Source organism: Lepidochelys olivacea (genome assembly GCF_965140295.1).
Source record: "Lepidochelys olivacea isolate rLepOli2 genome assembly, chromosome: 7".
NCBI classification, from domain to species: Eukaryota; Metazoa; Chordata; order Testudines; family Cheloniidae; genus Lepidochelys; species Lepidochelys olivacea.
This window is the reverse complement of record NC_140417.1, coordinates 41,336,258-41,356,553: the sequence shown is the minus strand read 5'-3', so window position 1 is coordinate 41,356,553 and position 20,296 is coordinate 41,336,258. Positions and strand designations below refer to the sequence as shown.

Genomic DNA, 20,296 nt, shown 5'->3' with positions numbered 1-20,296 from the left:
CAGAGTACCATGTGGCAGAACAATTAGCTGATTGGTAAGACTGTTAGGCTTTGGCATTTGACCAGTCCAAAAATAATTAGTCGATTGATCAGTCACATATTGTCCTTGTTAAAAATGGTTAAACATTTTAAAGCACTAAATTTATTAGAACAGTAACAAAAAATGGGGGTTCACTTGATGGAATAACAGGCAGCAGGTTTAATGCAAACAAGGAAATACTTTTTCACACAATGTACAATTAACTTGTGGACACTCATGGCCATGGAATGTTGTGGTGGCCAAAAGTATGACTGGGTTCAAAAAAGGACTAGTTAAGTTCATGGAGCCTAGGTCCATCAATGGCTATTAACCAAGACAGTCAGGTCTGTAACCCCATGCTCAGGGTACCCCTAAACCTCTGCCAGAATGCAGGAAGGGCAGACATGGGTTGGTCTCTCCAGAATTGCCCTATTCTGTACATTCCCCCTGAAGCTCTGGTACTGGCCATTGTAAGAGACAGGATACTGGGCTAGATGGACCATTGATCCGACCCAGTATAGCAGTTCTTATGTTCTGATTATACCAATTGATGACCCTCATGTTATAAATCCAACAGAGCAGCATACCGTTGCTGTTAGTGAGCCCCATCTGTAGAAGATGACATGATCTCTAGTGTTGCACTAAAAGCTAGCATCAGGCTCAGACAATTTCTCAAGAAAAAGGAAGCATGGCTTTATAGCTCAAGGGGAGAGAGAATTCAAATGTTTAAACTTTCCCAGTTATTGTACACATTAAGGGAAATAAATTACTTTTTTTACACATTTTGAGGAGGCAAAGAGAAAACTTTTAAGCATTTTAATGTCACTAGGGGATTGTCCCAGCCTCTGGCTATGTTAAATAGGACTAATAATTTAAGGTAATCACAGTGTCTAAGAACTTCTTAAAAAAAGGAAATTAGTTTCTGTAAGAGCAGTGTAAAGAGAAGTTTTCCACACTGGTAGAATGATGGTCACATGCTAATGTTTGTAATACAGTTTCCACTTGTGATTGGAGATATGGTCTCTGAAGGTCAGTATGAAGAGTGTTACAGTAATAAGTTTCAACTCTAAAAGAATCCGTGAAGCCTGAATATTCTTAATTTCGGTGCAAGAAAGCTTAACCGTTGGATTTCTTTAAGCTATTTCAGCCATAATTACTTGACATTGGTAGTTACAGAGCTTATATTCTTAGCACAAACAAAAAAGGATAGTGTAGTGGAAGATAACTTTTGAAGGTAAAAAGGTCAGAAAACAGGGATAGCTCAGCGGTTTGAGCATTGGCCTGCTAAAACCCAGGGTTGTGAGTTCAATCCTTGAAGGGGCCATTTAGGGATGTGGAGCAAAAATTGGGGATTGGTCCTGCTTTGAGCAGGGGATTGGACTAGATGACCTCCTGAGGTCCCTTCCAACCCTGATATTCTATGATTAGCAAAAAGTTACATCATTTAGTTATCTGTCTCAAGTATTTTTGTTGTCTGATGCTTCCTTAGTTGGCTGAAGAAGCTTTCAGGCCTAGTAGTAATCGCATCCATTAAGATTTCGAATGCACCTGTATAAGCATAAATGAAACTGTTTAAAGAGCCAGTACCTTCAGCAGGCTGCAGGAGAGGTTTTAAGTGCTGGTGGTGTAAGATCTGGCTTGTGGACCAGACTGCCTATACGCCAAGAAATCCTGGATGAATTTTGGGGTGGGAAGGGAAAGTGACTGGAAGAGGCAAGCAATAAATGACTTAGCCTGTTTTTCCGCTCAGTATGTCGAAGGTGAAGAGAAAACCACTAGGTCTTTTTCTCAGGTAATGATCAAAGAGATTCAGCATCATATATATTTAAGGCCAGATTGGACTCTTGTGATCTTGGAGTTTGACCTCCTACGTAACATACGAAATAGAACCTCACCCAGTAATTTCTGTATCAAGTCCGTTACTTCTGTTAGAACTATAGAATGTCTTTTAGAAAAACATCCAGTCTTGATGCTGATACTTCAAGTGATGTAGAATCCATCACATCACCAGAACAATTGTGCCAATTGTTAATTCCCTTCACTGTTTAAATAACATAATTTTTTTTAGTCTAGGTTTGGATCTCTATATTTTTGATCTGTTAGGGAAAAAGGGTTTCCCTCCCATCTAGGGTTTGGAGGGTAACCTTCCCTGGACTTCTGTATTAGCCAAAGAAACAGAGTCAGGGCTCTTAGATAAAATGAGGCACTTTAATGCTATCAAGTACGACAGCTGAAGGGCTCACCAATTCCTACACAGAGGAATATGGCAAAGCCCAGAACAAAGAACAAGGTAGAGCTTTTATAGCTTGGTTCAACATACTTTGTGATATCTCTTCCAGTTCAAACCGGTCAACCCCTGTTGGTCTGAGTCCTGAGGTATGAACATGGAGGCCCATCTGTATAAGGAATTCTTTCCCCAAACGGGGAGTACAGGTTACACATAGTTCAAATTCTTTCTACCCATAAACATAGGGAAAGGACAGATAAGCATAGACAGAAGCCTAGCTTTACATGATTATGGGGTTGTTTTCTGGTTCTTTTCTTTATCAGATCATATTATGCCTTTTTCTGCTAGATCAAAGAGCAGTCTCTTATCTGAAACCTTTTTCCAGTGTAGGTACTTGGAGAGGATGATGGTTACTTTTTAACTTTCTGTCGGATAAACTAAATAAAATTTCTTAGAGTCTCTCTCTATAATGCATGTTTTCCAGATCTGGTATTGTTTTTGAAGCTCTTTTCTGAACCCATCCACTTTTTCAATGTCCTGCTTGAAGTGTGGACACAGAACTGGATACAGTAGTCCAGTAATGCTTTCACCAATATCACAGAGAGAGGAAATATCACCTCCCTATTCCTTCTTATGGATATTCCTTTTCTTATACATTCAAGGAGTGCATTAGTCCTCTTAGCTACAGCATTGCCTTGGGACCTCATGTTCAATTAGTTGTCTACAGTGACCTCTTAGTTCTTTCAGTGTGACCACATCTGAGGAGAAATTCGCCCTTCTTTTGTGATCTATGTCCTTTGTTTTTAGACCTTGCATTTGATTGTGTTAAAATGCTGGTTGTTCAAATGAGCCCACCTTACCAAGAAATCAAAGGGTGATTTGTATCCATCACTCTTTACCACCCCACCAATTTCTTTGTTATTGTCCACTAATTATCTTGGTTCTTTTTGTTTTTTTTTTGGTTAGTGAAAAACATACTGAATAGTATTGTCAATAACTGACCCTTGTGAGACCCCACTAGAAACACCTACACTGGATGACCATTACCTATTTACAATTACTCTGAGATCTCTGTCAGGTGTTTTTAATGTATTTAATATGGGCTCCATTGGAGGATTTTTTGGGGGGCAGGGGAGGTGGGATAATTCAGATTTTATGGGAGTGTCAGGGCTAAGTCAGATACCTAACACAAATGTATTATTTCAACAGTTACCTTTATTAACCAGACGATTGATCTCATCAAAAAACGCCATCAAGTTTGTGTGTTTGACAAGACCTATCTTCCATAAAACCATGTTGATTGGCATGAATTATGCTACTGTCCTTTAATTCTTTATGGCTTGCCCATTAAGTTCTCGCACCTGTGGTTCTTCAGTTTGGGAATCTGTGATCAGTGGCAGCCTTCTTAAAACAAGAATTGTTGGGTTAATAGTGGGAACAAAGTATTAGAGACTCTCAGCAGGTCCCTATGTCTGTCTGGTTCCCCTGAACAGCTACTGCCCTTTTCTCTTTAAACCCTGCTATAGTTCTTTTGTTCTGGTCAAAACCAGTTCAGCAGGCTTAGTAGGAGGTCTAGCCAGAATCCTTAGGGCCAGTAGTTCTGGCTCTGTATGTTAACAGCTGAGGTGTGGCTTAGCTTGAGTTCTGTTCCTTCTTACCTGTTTTTCAAGACAGACCCTTGCTGAGAGAAACCAATATAATCATATAGAAAATACCCCAGTAACAAGGTCAATATACAGTACCATAAGTTATCACAAGATGGCTCCCAATCAGTCAACCTGATACACATTTAAAGAATTCCTTCTTTTTGTCCTTAACCCTGCTGGCCATAGTTTTTTTTAATTGATACCTTGAGCTTCCCTTATCAATTGTCAGAATTTACTAACTGTTGATTTATAGTAGTTACGATCTGTTTCTTCATTTTTCCATTTGTTAATTAATAAATTTTTTTATTGCTGCTTTCACCTCACCATTTAACCGAGATGGCTTCTTAACCAGTGAAGCCTTCTTTAGTGTTTGTGGAATTATTTTTTTGGAATCTAACAAAGCATATTTAGACAGACACACCCTCAGATATTATGGTGATGAGTATTATAGAAAATCCTAACATGGTTGCTTGAAGGATGCCTCTGGAAGAGTTTCTGCTTGAATCACTGGCTGGATAGGCAGGTGAGAATTAGGAAATTCACACTACTGCTGGATTGCATACATCTGCATTACATCTGGCTATCAGATATTGGACTATATTTGTTTCACCAAACTGATCAATGTTCATACTCTTTGGCAAATTACTCGTTTTGAATTGAGTCGAATTTCATTAAATATTTGAGACTCATAAGTATTGAACTTGAATTTCATTAGTTTTATTTTAATGTTTTGCTTTTCTTGAATTAGTAGACTTCAGAGTTACCATTTTTCCATACTATTTTGCAGACTTGCCTGCAAGTACTTTTGAGTCACGGCTACTTCAAATCTTAGAAAAAACAATCAATAAAATATTCCTGTGGATAAGTCAGGATCTCTTTACCCTCTTTCAGTTTTTAATAGTTGGGTGCGGTTTGGGGAGTGGAGTTAGGGGAATATCAACATTGGTGCTATGAGGGATGTAGGTAAAGTCAGTGAAGAAAAAATATTTCAAAAGCACTTAAGTCCCATTGACTCTTCACAATTTAAGACTTAAACTCTATGATCACATGGGTGCTTTTGACATTTTAAATCTTTGAATGTCTTTTTGAAAGTCAAAAATAATTCTGGATATTTTTCCCTTAAATTTTGTATACTCTTACTTGTGTATCTGTGACATTTGGCTTAAACAAATATATTACCAGCTCAGTAATGTTTATAAGCCTATGGCTGTACAGGGTCTGAAAATGTAGTAGTGCCTCGATGTTCAGTGAAACTTCAAAAAAAAAAATGCATTGACTTCATAAGGAATATGCATAATGAATTTTAAGTTCCCAGGGCTGCTTCCTACAACCCACCACTTCTTTTATGTGCTGTGACTTTTAAAATGTTTCTTTAGGCATGAAAGTAATATGCTGTTGACCTCAAAAGTTACCACTTTTTCTATTACATTGTATAGGCACTGAATTGAATTAAACAGTTACGTTTTAAAATGCTCTTCAGCTGTAACTATGTGTTTATAAGGCTGTAAAGCCCCAAATGAGTTATGCAAGTGAATCCCATAATTCTCAAAAAAGTTCTCTCTAGGCCTGAAATGTTGTCTTTATATTGAGCTTTAGCATGCAACTCTTTTTTTTATTTTTTCTTGGTGCTTCTATCAGTAAAAAATAATTCTTTAAAAAAAAGTTTTTTTAACTAAAGAACTGGAAAATGCACAAGTTCTTCTTTGAGTGATAGCATATGCCCATTTCCAGTGTAGGTGCACACGCACATACATCAGAATGGATGTATGCAACACAGCTCAAAGAACCTGTACAAGAAGGTAACTATCTGAGGTTTGGGTTTGTTTTTTTTAACAAATACAGCAGGCTGTGGCCTGTGACTATGTAGAGAATGTGAATAATCAATTGTTAACCAAACTATCAGATTAATTAGTCTTGACATAGTATAATCCTCAACATTGTCTTTGATCTCCAAGATATTTCATACGCTCAGGTCTCGTAGTTAAACATCTCTTAAAGCCCATTAAGCTAGAAATGAAGTCTTCAGAGAGTGCTGCCATTGACTACATTTTTTTTTTTTTTTTTTAATTTGAGACCCATGAGCAGTTTTACTAAGAGTAAAGCAAGAGCCATCACCTTGTGGGAGAGTTAGTGGATCTGGAACTTTGTTTATTCTCAAGGTTCCATGCTCTGGAATAGTCTCTAACTCATGCAGTGTTGATAGAAGTGATATCCATGGAGCAAAGGCTGGTGATAGGTGCTAAACAGCTGCCCACAGTGGTGAGCTGGAGCTGGTTCGCACCAGTTCACTGGAACCGGCTGTTAAATTTAGAAGACCTTTTAGAACCTGTTGCCCTCACGGGACAACAGGTTCTAAAAGGGCTTCTAAATTTAACAACCAGCCAAAAGTGGCAGCTTAGGCGCTGACTCTGTGGGTGCTCCAGGGCTGGAGCACCCATGGGGAAAATTTGGTGGGTGTAGAGCACCCACCAGCAGCTCCCCGCCCCGCACCCGGCCCCAGCTCACCTCCACTCCACCTCTGCCCCTGAATGTGCTGCACTGCTCCTCTTCTCTGCGGAGCAGAGGAGAGGTAATCTGGGGCCGGGCACTGGGTGAGGAGCTGCCGGTGGGTGCTCTGCACCCACCAAATTTTCCCAGTGGGTGCTCTAGCCCCGGAGCACCCAGGGAGTCGGCACCTAAGGTGCCACTTTTGATGTGATCAGTGGGGGAGTGGCCGCTTCCCCTGCTCCCCCCCCCCCCCAGCTACTCTCCACCGCCCCTAGGAGCCAGAGGGACCTGCCAGATGCTTCCTGGTAGCTGCCCCAGGTAAGCACTGGTGGGACTCCCCACCTCGCCCACCAGCAGGTCCCTCTGGCTCTTAGGGGCAGGGCGGGGTGGGCCTCCACTACAGTGGCCCACGAGACCCTCCTGCCTGGTTCTGGGGGCAGTCGGGGGACAGGGGAGGGGGGTGGATGGGGCAGGGGTCCCGGGAGGGGGGGTGTCAAGAAACGCAGGGGGTTGGATGGGGCAGGAGTCCCGGGGGCAGGGGCAGGGCAAGAGTCCCAGGGGGCGGGGGTGTGCCACAACCCCCTCGTGGGGTGAGGAGGGAACCAGTTGTTAAGATTTTGGCAGCTCATCACTGGCTGCCCACAGTACCAATTTAGCCTAGTACAACTGAACCTTTAACTGTTGTCTTACAAGCCCCTTAGAAGATTTTCATCCATTAGCCCAAAATGGGGGGGTGGCTGGAAGCCTGCAGTATCAGAATTGTTGTTGGTTTTTTTTTCAGAACTGTTTTTGTAAGATAGTGATAATGTGAATTTTTCTAATTCTTTATCTCAACTTTTAGTAGAAATTTTCTAAAGAAAGGTATTCCAGTGAAGTGTGAACATCATTGTCATAAATATAAAGGGAAGGGTAAACCCCTTTGAAATCCCTACTGGCCAGAGGAAAGCTCCTCTCACCTGTAAAGGGTTAAGAAGCTAAAGATAACCTCGCTGGCACCTGACCAAAATGACCAATGAGGAGACCAGATACTTTCAAAAGCTGGGAGGAGGGAGAGAACAAAGGGTCTGTGTGTCTGTCTATATGCTGGTTTCTGCTGGGGATAGACCAGGAATGGAGTCTTAGAACTTTTAGTAAGTAATCTAGCTAGGTATGTGTTAGATTATGATTTCTTTAAATGGCTGAGAAAAGAATTGTGCTGAATAGAATAACTATTTCTGTCTGTGTATCTTTTTTGTAACTTAAGGTTTTGCCTAGAGGGGTTCTCTATGTTTTTGAATCTAATTACCCTGTAAGATATCTACCATCCTGATTTTATAGGGGGGATTTCTTTATTTCTATTTACTTCTATTTTTTATTAAAAGTCTTCTTATAAGAAAACTGAATGCTTTTTCATTGCCCTCAGATCCAAGGGTTTGGGTCTGTGGTCACCTATGCAAATTGGTGAGGCTTTTTATCCAACATTTCCCAGGAAAGGGGGGGTGCAAGTGTTGGGAGGATTGTTCATTGTTCTGAAGATCCAAGGGTCTGGGTCTGTAGTCACCTAGGCAAATTGGTGAGGCTTTTTACCAAACCTTGTCCAGGAAGTGGGGTGCAAGGTTTTGGGAAGTATTTGGGGGGAAAGACGCGTCCAAACAGCTCTTCCCCAGTAACCAGTATTAGTTTGGTGGTGGTAGCGGCCAATCCAAGGACAAAGGGTGGAATATTTTGTACCTTGGAGAAGTTTTGACCTAAGCTGGTAAAGATAAGCTTAGGAGAGGTTTTTCATGCAGGTCCCCACATCTGTACCCTAGAGTTCAGAGTGGGGGAGGAATCTTGACAATCATTATTACCTTTTGTATGGGTATAATATACATCCATGGGCACATTGTAGATATTTGTCTAATCTAACACAGATGTTGATTGAATTACTTTGAAAATGAACAATAAAACATAACATTCTTGCACTTGTATAGCATATTTGAGGATCTGTAGGAGTCAGAAGAAACAACACTATTATTTTTTTCTCCAAAGGTCATACAAGTAATAAATGTAATTCCTAGCAAATGGTCAACACAGTAACCTGAAACTACACCAATTATTGCAAATTTCAAAAAGTAAATCACTTTTCTTGTGATCTGGAGGTATGAATGTAATGTCTGCCTATCAGATGACTTAAAGGTTTAGTTTGCAGATAATAATTTAATTGCTGTTAACTTTCGTAACAGGGTTCCTGACTTTGTGAGAGAGAAACGTTTTGGAAACTGGCTGAAAGATGCACGCGACTGGGCTATTTCCAGGAACCGATACTGGGGAACACCTATCCCTTTGTGGGTCAGCAATGATTTTGAAGAGGTATGTAAGAAAACAAAAATCTCCAGTTATTGATAAAAGAAATCTTGCTATGTTACAAAGTTGGTTTGCTTAGTTTCCTAGAGCACAGAACTGTCTTAGTGCTTTGCAGTTTGAAGTGCTCTGCTAATAGTTCTTAAAACTGCCATGCAGGCAGAGGACAAAAAGTAGTGCTTTTTTTCTTCATCTCTCTAAGGTAAAATTTCAGGTGTATTTTTCTTGTTTGTTTTTTATCTTTTAAATTAAGCTCTACCCTGGAAGAATCTACAGCGTCAGGAGAACTAGTGAAATTATAACATCATAAGATAAAACTGAGAAGAGAAGGATTTTTTTTAGTCACTATTTTTCAGCTTTTGATTTTAATTTTTAACAGCCAGGAAAAAGTCTGTGTATAACTGGTAGTTACAAACCGCCTAAGATTTTCTCTTGCAAGTTAAGCCTACATTCGTAGAAAAGCTAACATATAAATATATGGTAATGGACTGGGTGAGTTGTAAGGTGTCTCAGCATTAGTAGCATGAAGTAAATGTACAAAACTATATACTGGGGTAATTGGCAGTGCCCAAGTTCCTGGTCTCATAAAACACGCAGATGTTCAATTTCTTTAAAGGTAAAATACTCGTACCTTAGGGATCAGCTTGGTTAGTCAATTCTGATAATGCAAGTAGGTGGAAAAAGAAAACAGGTGAAGTTGTCAGGATGCCCATATAAGCCTGAATGGTGGTGATAGCGTTCTGAAGCTTCTTTTCCTTTCTACCCCCCTTGCTAATAAGGAGGTAACACATATTATCACTCTGGACTGAAGCAGGATAACTGTGAAAATATATGTAGGTAAAAAGTAACTTTTATGCCTCATACCCTTTCCCTGTTCTTATGTTTAAAAACATTTCTACTGCCCAACAGAGCAAGATCAAATTATTTTTGCCTTGACCTACGGTTTACTTTTATAAACAAAAAGGTATGTTTTCCATAAAAATTGACACAAATATTGCTGTATTGTCCATATATGTTGGCAGTCTCTGCTGTCTTACTGTACTATAAAAACTTACATTTGAGAAGCTACCGTTTATATTAATCCGTTTTGCTTTCCTGCTTAGAGATGCTTCAGGCTTCTGTTATGATGTCTTCCTGATTTTGATATGATCTTCCTAGGGCCACTGATGAGGCAGGTCTCCTCAAATGAGGAGAGGTTTTATACAACAGGGAGGTGGTGGAGACTCTTAGGCTAAGTGAATCCTGGCCTGCATCTAACAGCTGTGTATTATCCTTCCCTTGCAGTATTATGTCCTGCATGACCCTTGGAAAAACTAGGACACATTCTCAAACTGTGATCCCTGGACTATTCATTGTGGTCCATGAAGAGCTGATTGGTTGCTTTATGCTAACAGTTTTTCCCTGCAGCAGATGCTGTACTGCATTGAGATGGCTAAAAATAAAACAAACACTTTCTTATATTACTCTTCCTTGGAAGCAATCGCTATAATTCTCTGAGTGCCCACCTGTGGATTAAAATCCACTTCTATGACTGACATTTTTGTACCTAATGGGTACAGAATGGCCAAGTCAAAATGAAAATACTCTATACTGACTGGTAAGGGTTTTAGTCATATGAAAAAAATTCAGTACTGTACTATGCTAAAATATTTGAAGTTTGGTCCTGCAGCTGAAAAAGACTGGACAAAAGACTACACTATCCATGTTTGCTTCTGGTAATGCTCCTTACAATCTCTGTCCCTCTTTTACTGATGAAATCTTTACAATTCCTTTTCTAATTTGGAAGATTGAGCTTCGTGTCCATGCAGTTTAGTGCAAATAGCCTCCAGGGGTCAGACATTGGGAAGAAATGGTCGAATGCATACAGACATCTCTCATTTCTCCTGAGACTGCATGTACCCACTGGCTAGAAAGCAAGTGTTGAGGTTTGGTAATCTGGTATGGCCACTGGGCCACAGTAAAATTCAAACTGAGTTGTACCTATGTTCACTCATATTTTATATGAAAGGGGAAGTTGTTTCAAAATTAATATAAAAGATAGGTTAACATTGGAACACTCAGAACTCTTGAACTTTACCTTGGTCCAGTAGCCATACCAGATTACTGAACCTCAACAATGTGCCCTTCAAAAAGGAACACTCCATGCATGCAATTCTATTTTTTCCTGTTAAAATCAGAAAAAAAAATGTGATTTATTTTTTAATATATAGAAAGGTGACTAATTGCTAGTAAAGTAAAATATACTACAAATCAATATCTAGTCTTGTTTTGGCATATTATAAAGTAGTAGAAGCACATAGTGGAAGGTGAGCTTTGAAACGTGTGTTTTCATTACTCTGTGAAAATCATTGTTTTGAGAGTTTAAACCTATAAGTTTCTGAAGAAAGGACTAAGCAGAAAATCCCATTTCAACTAGATGTAAAATCTTCTAACACAGCACGACCAAGTTTATAAAGCAGGAAGATGATAAAATGTTCAATTAAACTGTAAACCAGTTTTCTAGAAGTTGCTGAATATTTCGTGAAGATGTGGTTCAGATGCTTTAGTGTGGCTTGGAGCACCCCACACTCAACTGAGGCATTTGACCAACTAGTTTTATTGCCAGTAGTCTTGTATAACAGCACTAACCACAGGAAATCCTTGGTTATGCTGTTTTAAGTCTGTGAGGAAATCTTTTCTATGTCCTGCACCCAGTCTGTTTTGTTTCCGTTTGTCAAGCTGCTGTTAGGCTGCCACCTCTAGATCATCTTGTCAAGCATTCTTCATATAAATCATTCCCTGTAAGTTTCTTTTAAAGCTCCTAGGTGGTTTGCTTGGTACTGATATGCAGGAATCTTCTGTTCTCTCTTCTCATAACACAAAGACAAGGGGAAATTCAATTAAAGGGGAAAATCAAAATGGGTAAGTTTCACATGTGTAATTAAACTGTGGAGCTCATGGTTTCAACAACTTCTTGTGGCAAAGACATAAGCAATATTCAGAAAGGACTGGACATTTATATGGATATCAAAAATATCCAGATTTACAATTTATAACAAACATTTCTTCTTTGAGTGCTTGCTCATGTACATTCCAATATAGGTGTGTGTGCAAAAGGGATATCACATTTCATTCTTCAGGGTTAAGCCAGTCTGTAACTATCAGATACCATGATGAGACCTAGTGTGGGGCAGACTATCCCCCATCTGCCTGTTTGAAGGGTACTTGCTCCTTTCTCTGAAGCATCTGCTACTGGCTACAGTCAGAGACAGGTTACTGGATTAGATGAACCTCAGGTCTGATCCAAACTGGGTACTCCTATGTTCCTATGATGATGTTGAATTGTAGGTATAGATTGCAAGACTGGGCAGTGTGTGTCCTGCCAGTCTGATTCCTAAATGCTGGAAAACTGACCCACCATTAAATATAATTACCAGTCTGGGTTCTGCACCTTTGTCTATTCTGTGAATCTGTTCTAGCTGCAGCAATTCCATGGAAGGTTCTCCTGGAGGTTTGGTTGTGCAGATGTAAGTTTTCTGCTGGATGCAGGATGTTTTAAGGACACACATTTTTCTTCCTTGATAGATTACTCTGATTTTTGCTTTAAATAAGATACGTCTCTCAACTTTTTCCAGTACCCAAAAATCCCAATTGAGCCAGATGCTAAATTATGCCCTCACGGTAGTCCTAGTAATTTAATATAGTCAAACTCTTTCATGAACATGGATTGACAGGTCCTGGGATGGAAACAATGGTTGGTAACTAAGAGCCATTTTAAGATGGATGAGACTGTGTACTAAAGGAGGCTTGAAAGCCTATGAAAATCCCCCTGCCTTGACAGTCAGAAGTCCTTTTGCGGGGGTGGGAGAGAGATTGCCTCTTACCTGGGTCACCTCTAAGCTGGTCAAGACACTTTTTGTGTTGCTTCCTTTTTATCTGCCTACACCTTGAACAAATATGATGTGGATTGTCCATTTTCTGCTGAAGCAAACATTGGTAGAAGGATTGAGGCAGCTCCAGTCCATGGATAGGTATTTTTAAAAGCCCCTTTGCTGCTTTTTTATATGGAGTCAAAATGCTACTTGTGCATTAAAATACCAGTCTCTAAAAGCACTAATAAGTAGGGAGCATTTTATCTCAAACACATTGTTTAAAAGTCTGATAAAATGCTAATTGTTGCTAATCTGAAATGCCTAAATCCCATTTTTCTTAGACTTGTGAAAGGGATGTTGTCAGCTCTCAGGCAGGGACAGAGAATGACCCTATAGCCTGGTATTTAAAGCACTCACCTAGGATGTTGGAGACCCAAGTTTGTGTTCCTGCTCCAGTGACTATTTAAGCATTAATACACAGGGGAACAGCTTCAATATGAGAGACTGAGAGAGACCTGCTCCGGAATATCCCATAACCCAGTGATTAGTATATTCTCCTGCAGTGTAGGAAATATAAATTCAAATTTCTGCTCCACATCGGGCAGAGGGGGGAATTGAACTTGGGTCTCCCACAGCCCAGATGAGTGAATCACTGAGCTAAAAGGTGATCACTTATGCATTTTTAACTCTACTTTTATGTAGTAAATATCAGGGGGTTGTGGAAAGTTTGGCTTTGAAGGGGTCACCACCCCAAAAAAGTTGGGAAATTCTGATTTAGAACATGAGTGTCACTTCTGGATCTGAGCCAGTTCTCATCTAACCATTTTGCTAATGTTTCTAGTTTAAATGGTTAATGACATTATGCAGCAGTTCACATTTGTCAGTGAAGACTATTTTGACTCCTTGGAAAGCAGCATTTTCTAGTGGTCAGAGCAGGAGACTAAGCATATCTGGGTTCTGTGCCAAATTTTACCGCTGTTTAACTCTGTGATTAGGCAAATTATTAAACCTCTCTGGCCTCTTTTTCTAAATATAAAGTGAGATAATCCACTTTTAAAGTGATTCAAGATCTTTGGATGGAAGGTGCAGTTGAAGTGTCAAGTATTGTTGTGTTTTATATAAATATATATTGGGTTTTAGATTTAAATAATTTTTTCCCTTACACATAGTGAAAACAACCATAAAATGTTGCAGGATTTCTGTATAAAAGGGTAAATTTAACTTATAGTTTGTAGTTAAATACTTCAGCTCTGTATTGTACTTGAAAGTGATCCATAATACTGTGCAATTATGTAATATCTCTTAAAATATCCATTGAATTGATTCTAAAGTATTTTACTATCTTTTAACAGGTGGTTTGCATTGGGTCAGTGGCAGAGCTGGAAGAGCTGTCAGGAGTGAAAATCACTGATCTCCACAGAGAAAGGTCAGTCACTGAGAACATGTACTTCTGTTGTTAATTAGCAACTGTGAGGCACACAGAAATGTTAGTTATTATTGTCTTAAACCTGAAAAACCATTTAGGTTTTAGGAGAGTATGGAGGAAACTAGAATGGCTTTACATATACTGTATTAAGTATATATACATTTCTTTCTTGGAAATTCATAGGCAGCAGGTTTAAAACAAACATAAGGAAGTGCTTCTTCACATTAACGCACGGTCAACTGTTGTAACTTATAGCCAGGGGTTGTGATGAAGGCCAAAAGAATAACTGGGTTCAAAAAAGCTAAATTCAAAAAAGATAAATTCATGGATCTTAGGTCCATCAATGGCTATTAGCCAAGATGTTCAGGGATGCAATCCCATGCTCTGGCTGTCCCTAAACCTTTGACTGCTGGAATCTGGGACTGGATGATGGGATGGATAAGTCGATAAATTGTCTTGTTCTGTTTATTCCCTCTGAAGCATCTGGCACTGGCTGTTGTCAGAAGACAGGATACTGGGCTAGATGGACCATAGGTTTGGCCTAGTATAGTCATTGTGATGTTCTTATGGAACTTCAATTTGAGATTGATACTAAATGTACAAAGCAATTTTAAATTGTAAAAATTTTTATATGAAATCTTGGCCTGTTGGAAATCTCAGTGAAACTGGGTTTTTTTTGTTCCCTATCGAATGAGTAAGCAGAATATGGATATTATACCAAAGTTCTTAATATTTGGATTAGCATTTGTCCATCTTTTTCTCTTACAGTATTGATCATCTAACCATCCCTTCACGCTGTGGAAAGGGAATGTTGCACCGTGTTTCTGAAGTCTTTGATTGTTGGTTTGAAAGTGGGAGCATGCCTTACGCACAAGTCCATTATCCATTTGAGAACAGAAAAGAATTTGAAGATGCCTTTCCTGCTGACTTCATTGCTGAAGGCATTGACCAAACCAGAGGATGGTAATATACTCTGTTCCAGATTTGAGAGAGAGAGTGCACTTAACATATGAACCATTCCTGAGTGATGTGCAAACTATAAGCATACAGCTTTCACTAAAATGCAGTTACGTATGTGGTGGGAGGGAAGTAGTCAGCAAATACCAGGACAATCTCTTATTCTTTCTGAAACTTGCCATTGGATAGTCTCATTGAGAAATTTGCCACAAAGTAAACTGCTTGAAATTCAGTTTATTTACCATAAAGGGAGGAAAGACTGAGTTGACTGACCTGAGACAAAAACTGTTCTGGGGATGGTAGATATTTCATACCTGATGAGTAAGCCAGTAAACCCCATGGTCTAGATGCAACTTAACTTTTCTGTGTTAGTTTAATGGGAAAGGGCCAAAAGTGTAACTAAGTCAACCCTTGTGTGACTAGTAGGAGACACTCCTTTTCAAAACTATAAACTTCTAGACTTAAGTTTACTTCCATAACGTTGTGAACTGCTCCATTGACGGATATTTCCTTGGCTAAACAAACCTTTCCTGATGTAAACCTAAATCTTTCTCTAATCTCAGGTTTGTCCCTGGTAATTCCTTATATATAATATTTAGTTTTTGGTCTTTTTGGCCCATTTAGGAATGTCTGTTATAATCATGTGTCCTTGAAGTCTTAATTTTGAGGTTGACTATGCTTAGTTTAACAAACCTTTCTTAACTAGACTTTCCTTTCATTGTCCCAAATTAGTGTAGTTCACTGTGTTGAAGTGGTACTTGCACAGTAAACAGATCTGTTACGTTTCTAAGGGTATGTCTACACTACCCGCCGGATCAGTGGGCAGCGATCGATCCAGCAGGGATCAATTTATAGAGTCTAGTCTAGATGCGATAAATCGTCCCCTGAGCACTCTCCTGTCAACTTCTGTACTCCACCACCATGAGAGGTGCAGGCAGAGTCAGCGGGGGAGCAGCAGCAGTCTACTCACTGTAGTGAAGACATCGCGCTGAGTAGGTCTAAATATGTCTACTTCAGCTACATTATTCAAGTAGCTGAAGTTGCGTAACTTACATCGATCCCTCCTCCCCATCCCCCTCACCCCCAGTGTAGACCAGGGCTAAGTCAGACAGGACTAAGTGAGCTAAATTCAGTATTGTTTTGTATATAACAGACTTGTTTATTCAATTCCAGTCATTTGTATTTTTGCAAATCTCTGAGATTAGAGAAAATGATTTAGGTTTAGTTTCCGAAAGGTAGTGGGTTTGAACAGGTATCATTGAGGGCATGATATGAATACAGAAAAGTTGCATAGGTATAAATGAAGACCTAATTTAACCTTGCAATAATTTCTGGTTGTGATGTGTGAGATGGAAAGAACCAAACTTGATTCCCAAATTCCAGGTTGCGCTTTGAAGGCTGGCAATTAAAAAAAAATATATTTTATTTGCCAGTTGAGCACACTTAACACAAAATCACGGAGACCAGAACCTTCACATAATTTTGGTTCCTTTGCAGAGTAGAACTGTACGTTGAACTCTGTTCAAAGCAGTGGATAATATTTTAGATGGATCCTCACCAAAACTTTATACACAGTCAACACTCTTTCATCATTACTACCCCATATTTGCTTTTCTGGGAGCAGTCTCATATTATATGTAAAATTCTATTAATTATTTATTTCAATTCTGAAGTATTCTTCCTCATTAGTCCTTTCTAATTTTGTTCCATTAACCCTAAAATTACTTTACTACTTTGTTCCTTACTACATTAAATTCCATTTGCCACCTGCTAGCCCACCTGTTTAGATCTTACTTCAGTTTGTACTTCCCGTGATTATATATTGATTTATTATTCACTGTACAGTATCAGAATGATTATTAATAAAGAATATTTATTAGAGTGAATCTCAACATTGAAGAGCATCAACATCTTGTTACTTTGAGACACAACTTCCTATAGGTCATGATTATTCTTGACACACTGTTCCTTAAGTATTTTTCTAGACATTGTTACTAAGCCCTGAGCCCAGATTCCCTAATTTAATTTATTAGTTTTTATGCAATACCTTATTTGGTAAAAGTCCTAGAAATAGATTTTATATGGATATGGAATATATGTTTATTTTAAAACAAATATTTCTGTATTAAGTATCAGTTCAAGAAGGGGACCTGGGCATCATTGTAGAGAGCTCAGTGGAAATTGCTGTTCAACACGCAGCTGTGATCAAAAAAAGCTAACGTGTTAACACTTCTAGGGAATGAGATGCAGAATGGAGAATATTCTAGTGCTTTTATATAAATCATTGGTGTGGCCTCACCTGTCATATTATATGCAGTACTAGTCACCCCATCTCAAAAAAGATATTGCAAACCTAAATATGATTCTGAGAAGAGAAATGAGAATGATCAAAGGCCTGGAAAAACTGTCATAAAGAGAGATGGAAAAAGCCTGGGATTGTTTACTTCAGAAAGGAGAACATAAGAACAGCCATACTGGGTCAGACCAAAGGTCCATCAGGCCCAGTATCCTGTCCTCTGACAGTGGCCAATGGCAGGTGCCCCAAAGGGAATGAACAGACAGGTTATCATCAAGTGATCCATGCCCTGTCACCCAATCCCAGTTTCTGGCAAACAGAGACTAGGGACACCATTCCTGCCCATCCTGGCTAATAGCCATTGATAGACCTATCTTTCATGAATCTATCTAGCTTCCTTTTGAACCCGATTATACAATTGGCCTTCAAAACACCCTCTGGCAAGGAGTTCCAGAAGTTGACAGTGCGTTTTATGAAAAAATATTTTCTTGTGTTTGTTTTAAACCTGCTACCTATTAAATTCATTTGGTGTCCCCTGTTCTTGTATTATGAGAAGGAGTAAATAACACTTCCTTATTTACTCTCTCTATACCACTCATGATTTTATAGACCTCTGTCATATCCCCCCTTAGTCGCCTCTTTTCCAAGCTGAAAAGTCCCAGTCTTATTAATCTCTCCTCATACAGAAGCCGTTCCATACCCCTAATAATTATTTTTGCCCTTTTCTGAACCTTTTCCAATTCCAATATATCTTTTTTTTGAGATGGGGCGACCACATCTGCACGCAGTATTCAAGGTGTGGGAGTATCATGGATTTATATAGAGGCAATATGATATTTTCTGTCTTATTATCTATCCCTTTCTTGATGATTCCCGACATCCTTTTTGCTTTTTTGACTGCTGCTGCACATTGAGTGGATGATTTCAGAGAACTATCCACAATGACTCCAAGATCTTTCTTGAGTGATAACAGCTAATTTAGACCCCATCATTTTATATGTATAGTTAGGATTATGTTTTCCAATGTGCATTACTTGGCATTTATCACCATTAAATTTCATCTGCCATTTTGTTGCCCAGTCACCCAGTTTTGTGAGATCCTTTTGAGATCTTCACAGTCTGCCTGGGACTTAACATTCTTGAGTCGTTCTGTATCATCTGCAAATTTTGCCACCTCACAGTTTACCCCTTTTTCCAGATCGTTTATGAATATGTTAAATAGGACTGGGCCCAGTACAGATCCCTGGGGGACAACACTGTTTACCTCTCTCCATTCTGAAAACTGACCATTTGTTCCTACCTTTATTTCCTATCTTTTAACCAGTTACCAATCCATGAGAGAACCTTCCCTCTTATCCCATGACTGCTTATTTTGCTTAAGAGCCTTTGGTGAGGGACCTTGTCAAAGGCTTTCTGAAAATCTAAATACACTATATCCACTGGATCTCCTTTGTCCGCATGCTTGTTGACTTCCTCAAATTATTCTAGTAGATTGGTGAGGCATGATTTCCCTTTACAAAAACCATGTTGACTATTTCCCAACAAATTATGTTCATCTGTGAGTCTGACAATTTTGTTCTTTATTATAGTTTCAACCAATTTGCCCAGTACTGAAGTGAGGCTTACTGGCCTGTAGTTGCCAGGGTCACCTCTGGAGCCCTTTTTAAAAATTGGCATCACATTAGCTATCCTCCAGTCGTTTGGAGGGAACATGATAGAAGTATATAAAACAATGAATATAGAGAAGTTAGATTGGGAGGTTCTGTACCATACCTCATAATACAAGAACAAGGGGACAGTCAATGAAATTTAAAAGTGCAGAAATTAAAAACTGACAAAAGGAAATACTTTTTCACACAGTGTGTAACTTAGCTGTGGAGTTTATGCGGTAGTCTGTCTCCAGACTGAGTCTGTCTTTGTCAATCTCAAAAGAGAGGCCACTTGTAATACCAGTTGTGATTTGATTTTTGTGATATGGACATAGATCCATTGGGTATTGGCGTGAGCCTACCAATTCAATTTATATTCTGTAGGTTACATAACAGCTGCCAGATGGTGGAGATTTTCAAACTGTATAGTCCTGGGTAGTCTTTGCCCTACCTGTAGGTTGTCATACCAGAATTAATTGCTTAACCAAGCCTTTAAATTCTGACAGAGGTTTGTCAGTGTTGGGTTGGGGTAATGTGGGTCTTTACCCCAATCCCACAAAACTTGTGCATGTTTATACAGAACGTTTTACCAGCATCGGCTGTCTGTTGGCTGTTATAAAAGGCATGTTTTTAATTGGTTTATAGATGTGCGTGTCAAAAGCATCTTACTGTACTTGGTGGTTTTAAGTTTTACATTTGTAACTCCTCACTTAAAGTCGTCCTGGTTAACGTTGTTTCGTTGTTACAAGGCTGATCAATTAGAGAACATCAATTAGAGTGCATTGCTCCCTTATAACATTGTTTGGCAGCCGCCTGCTTTGTCCACTGCTTGCAGGAAGAGCAGCCCATTGGAGCTAGCTGGTGGGGGCTTGGAACCAGGGTGGGACAAGCAGCCCCCCCATCAGCTCCCCGCTCCCATAAGTTCCCTGTGCAGGAGCCACCCAGCAGGCTATCAATTGCCTGCAGTTCAGCTGTCCCTCCTCCCACTGCCATGTGCTGCTCCTGCCCTGTGCTGTGGAGCTGTTCTGCGAGCCTCCTGCTTGCTGCAGGGGGGGAGGGGAAGAGGGAGGCTAATGTCAGGGTGTCCCCCTCCCCCTTGCTTCTGCACCCCACTTACCCCATCTCTATAGAGCAGGGGGACACATGACAGGGCTCAGGACCGAGGGAGCTTCCTGGCACCAGCTGTGGTCTTAGCTTGCAGATTAACTTAACAAGGCAGTGTACTTAGGAGTGGGTCAGCATACTTAAAGGGGAAATGCGCATCTCTCTCTCTCGCGCACACACACACACCATGTGTGTCTCTGTCTGCCATGCTGTCTTCCCTCCCTCCATTCCTGCTGCCTTGTAGAGTGTGAGGCTACATTAACAATGAGTTAACCCCTTGAGTGCTCAGCCAGTTGCAAGTTCATCATTTAGC

At 39.7% G+C, this 20,296-nt stretch overlaps 1 protein-coding gene across 2 annotated transcripts in view; it reads left to right on the top strand.

Moving 5' to 3' along the window:
- Positions 1–20,296, top strand: part of IARS1 (isoleucyl-tRNA synthetase 1) — a 180,950-nt gene that overhangs the window by 71,961 nt on the left and 88,693 nt on the right. For both annotated transcript variants that reach the window (XM_084634253.1, XM_084634252.1), the window contains exons 14-16: positions 8,583–8,709; positions 13,904–13,977; positions 14,746–14,940. In XM_084634253.1, coding sequence (XP_084490379.1) covers positions 8,583–8,709; positions 13,904–13,977; positions 14,746–14,940 — 396 coding nt within the window. The remainder of the gene's footprint in view (positions 1–8,582; positions 8,710–13,903; positions 13,978–14,745; positions 14,941–20,296) is intronic.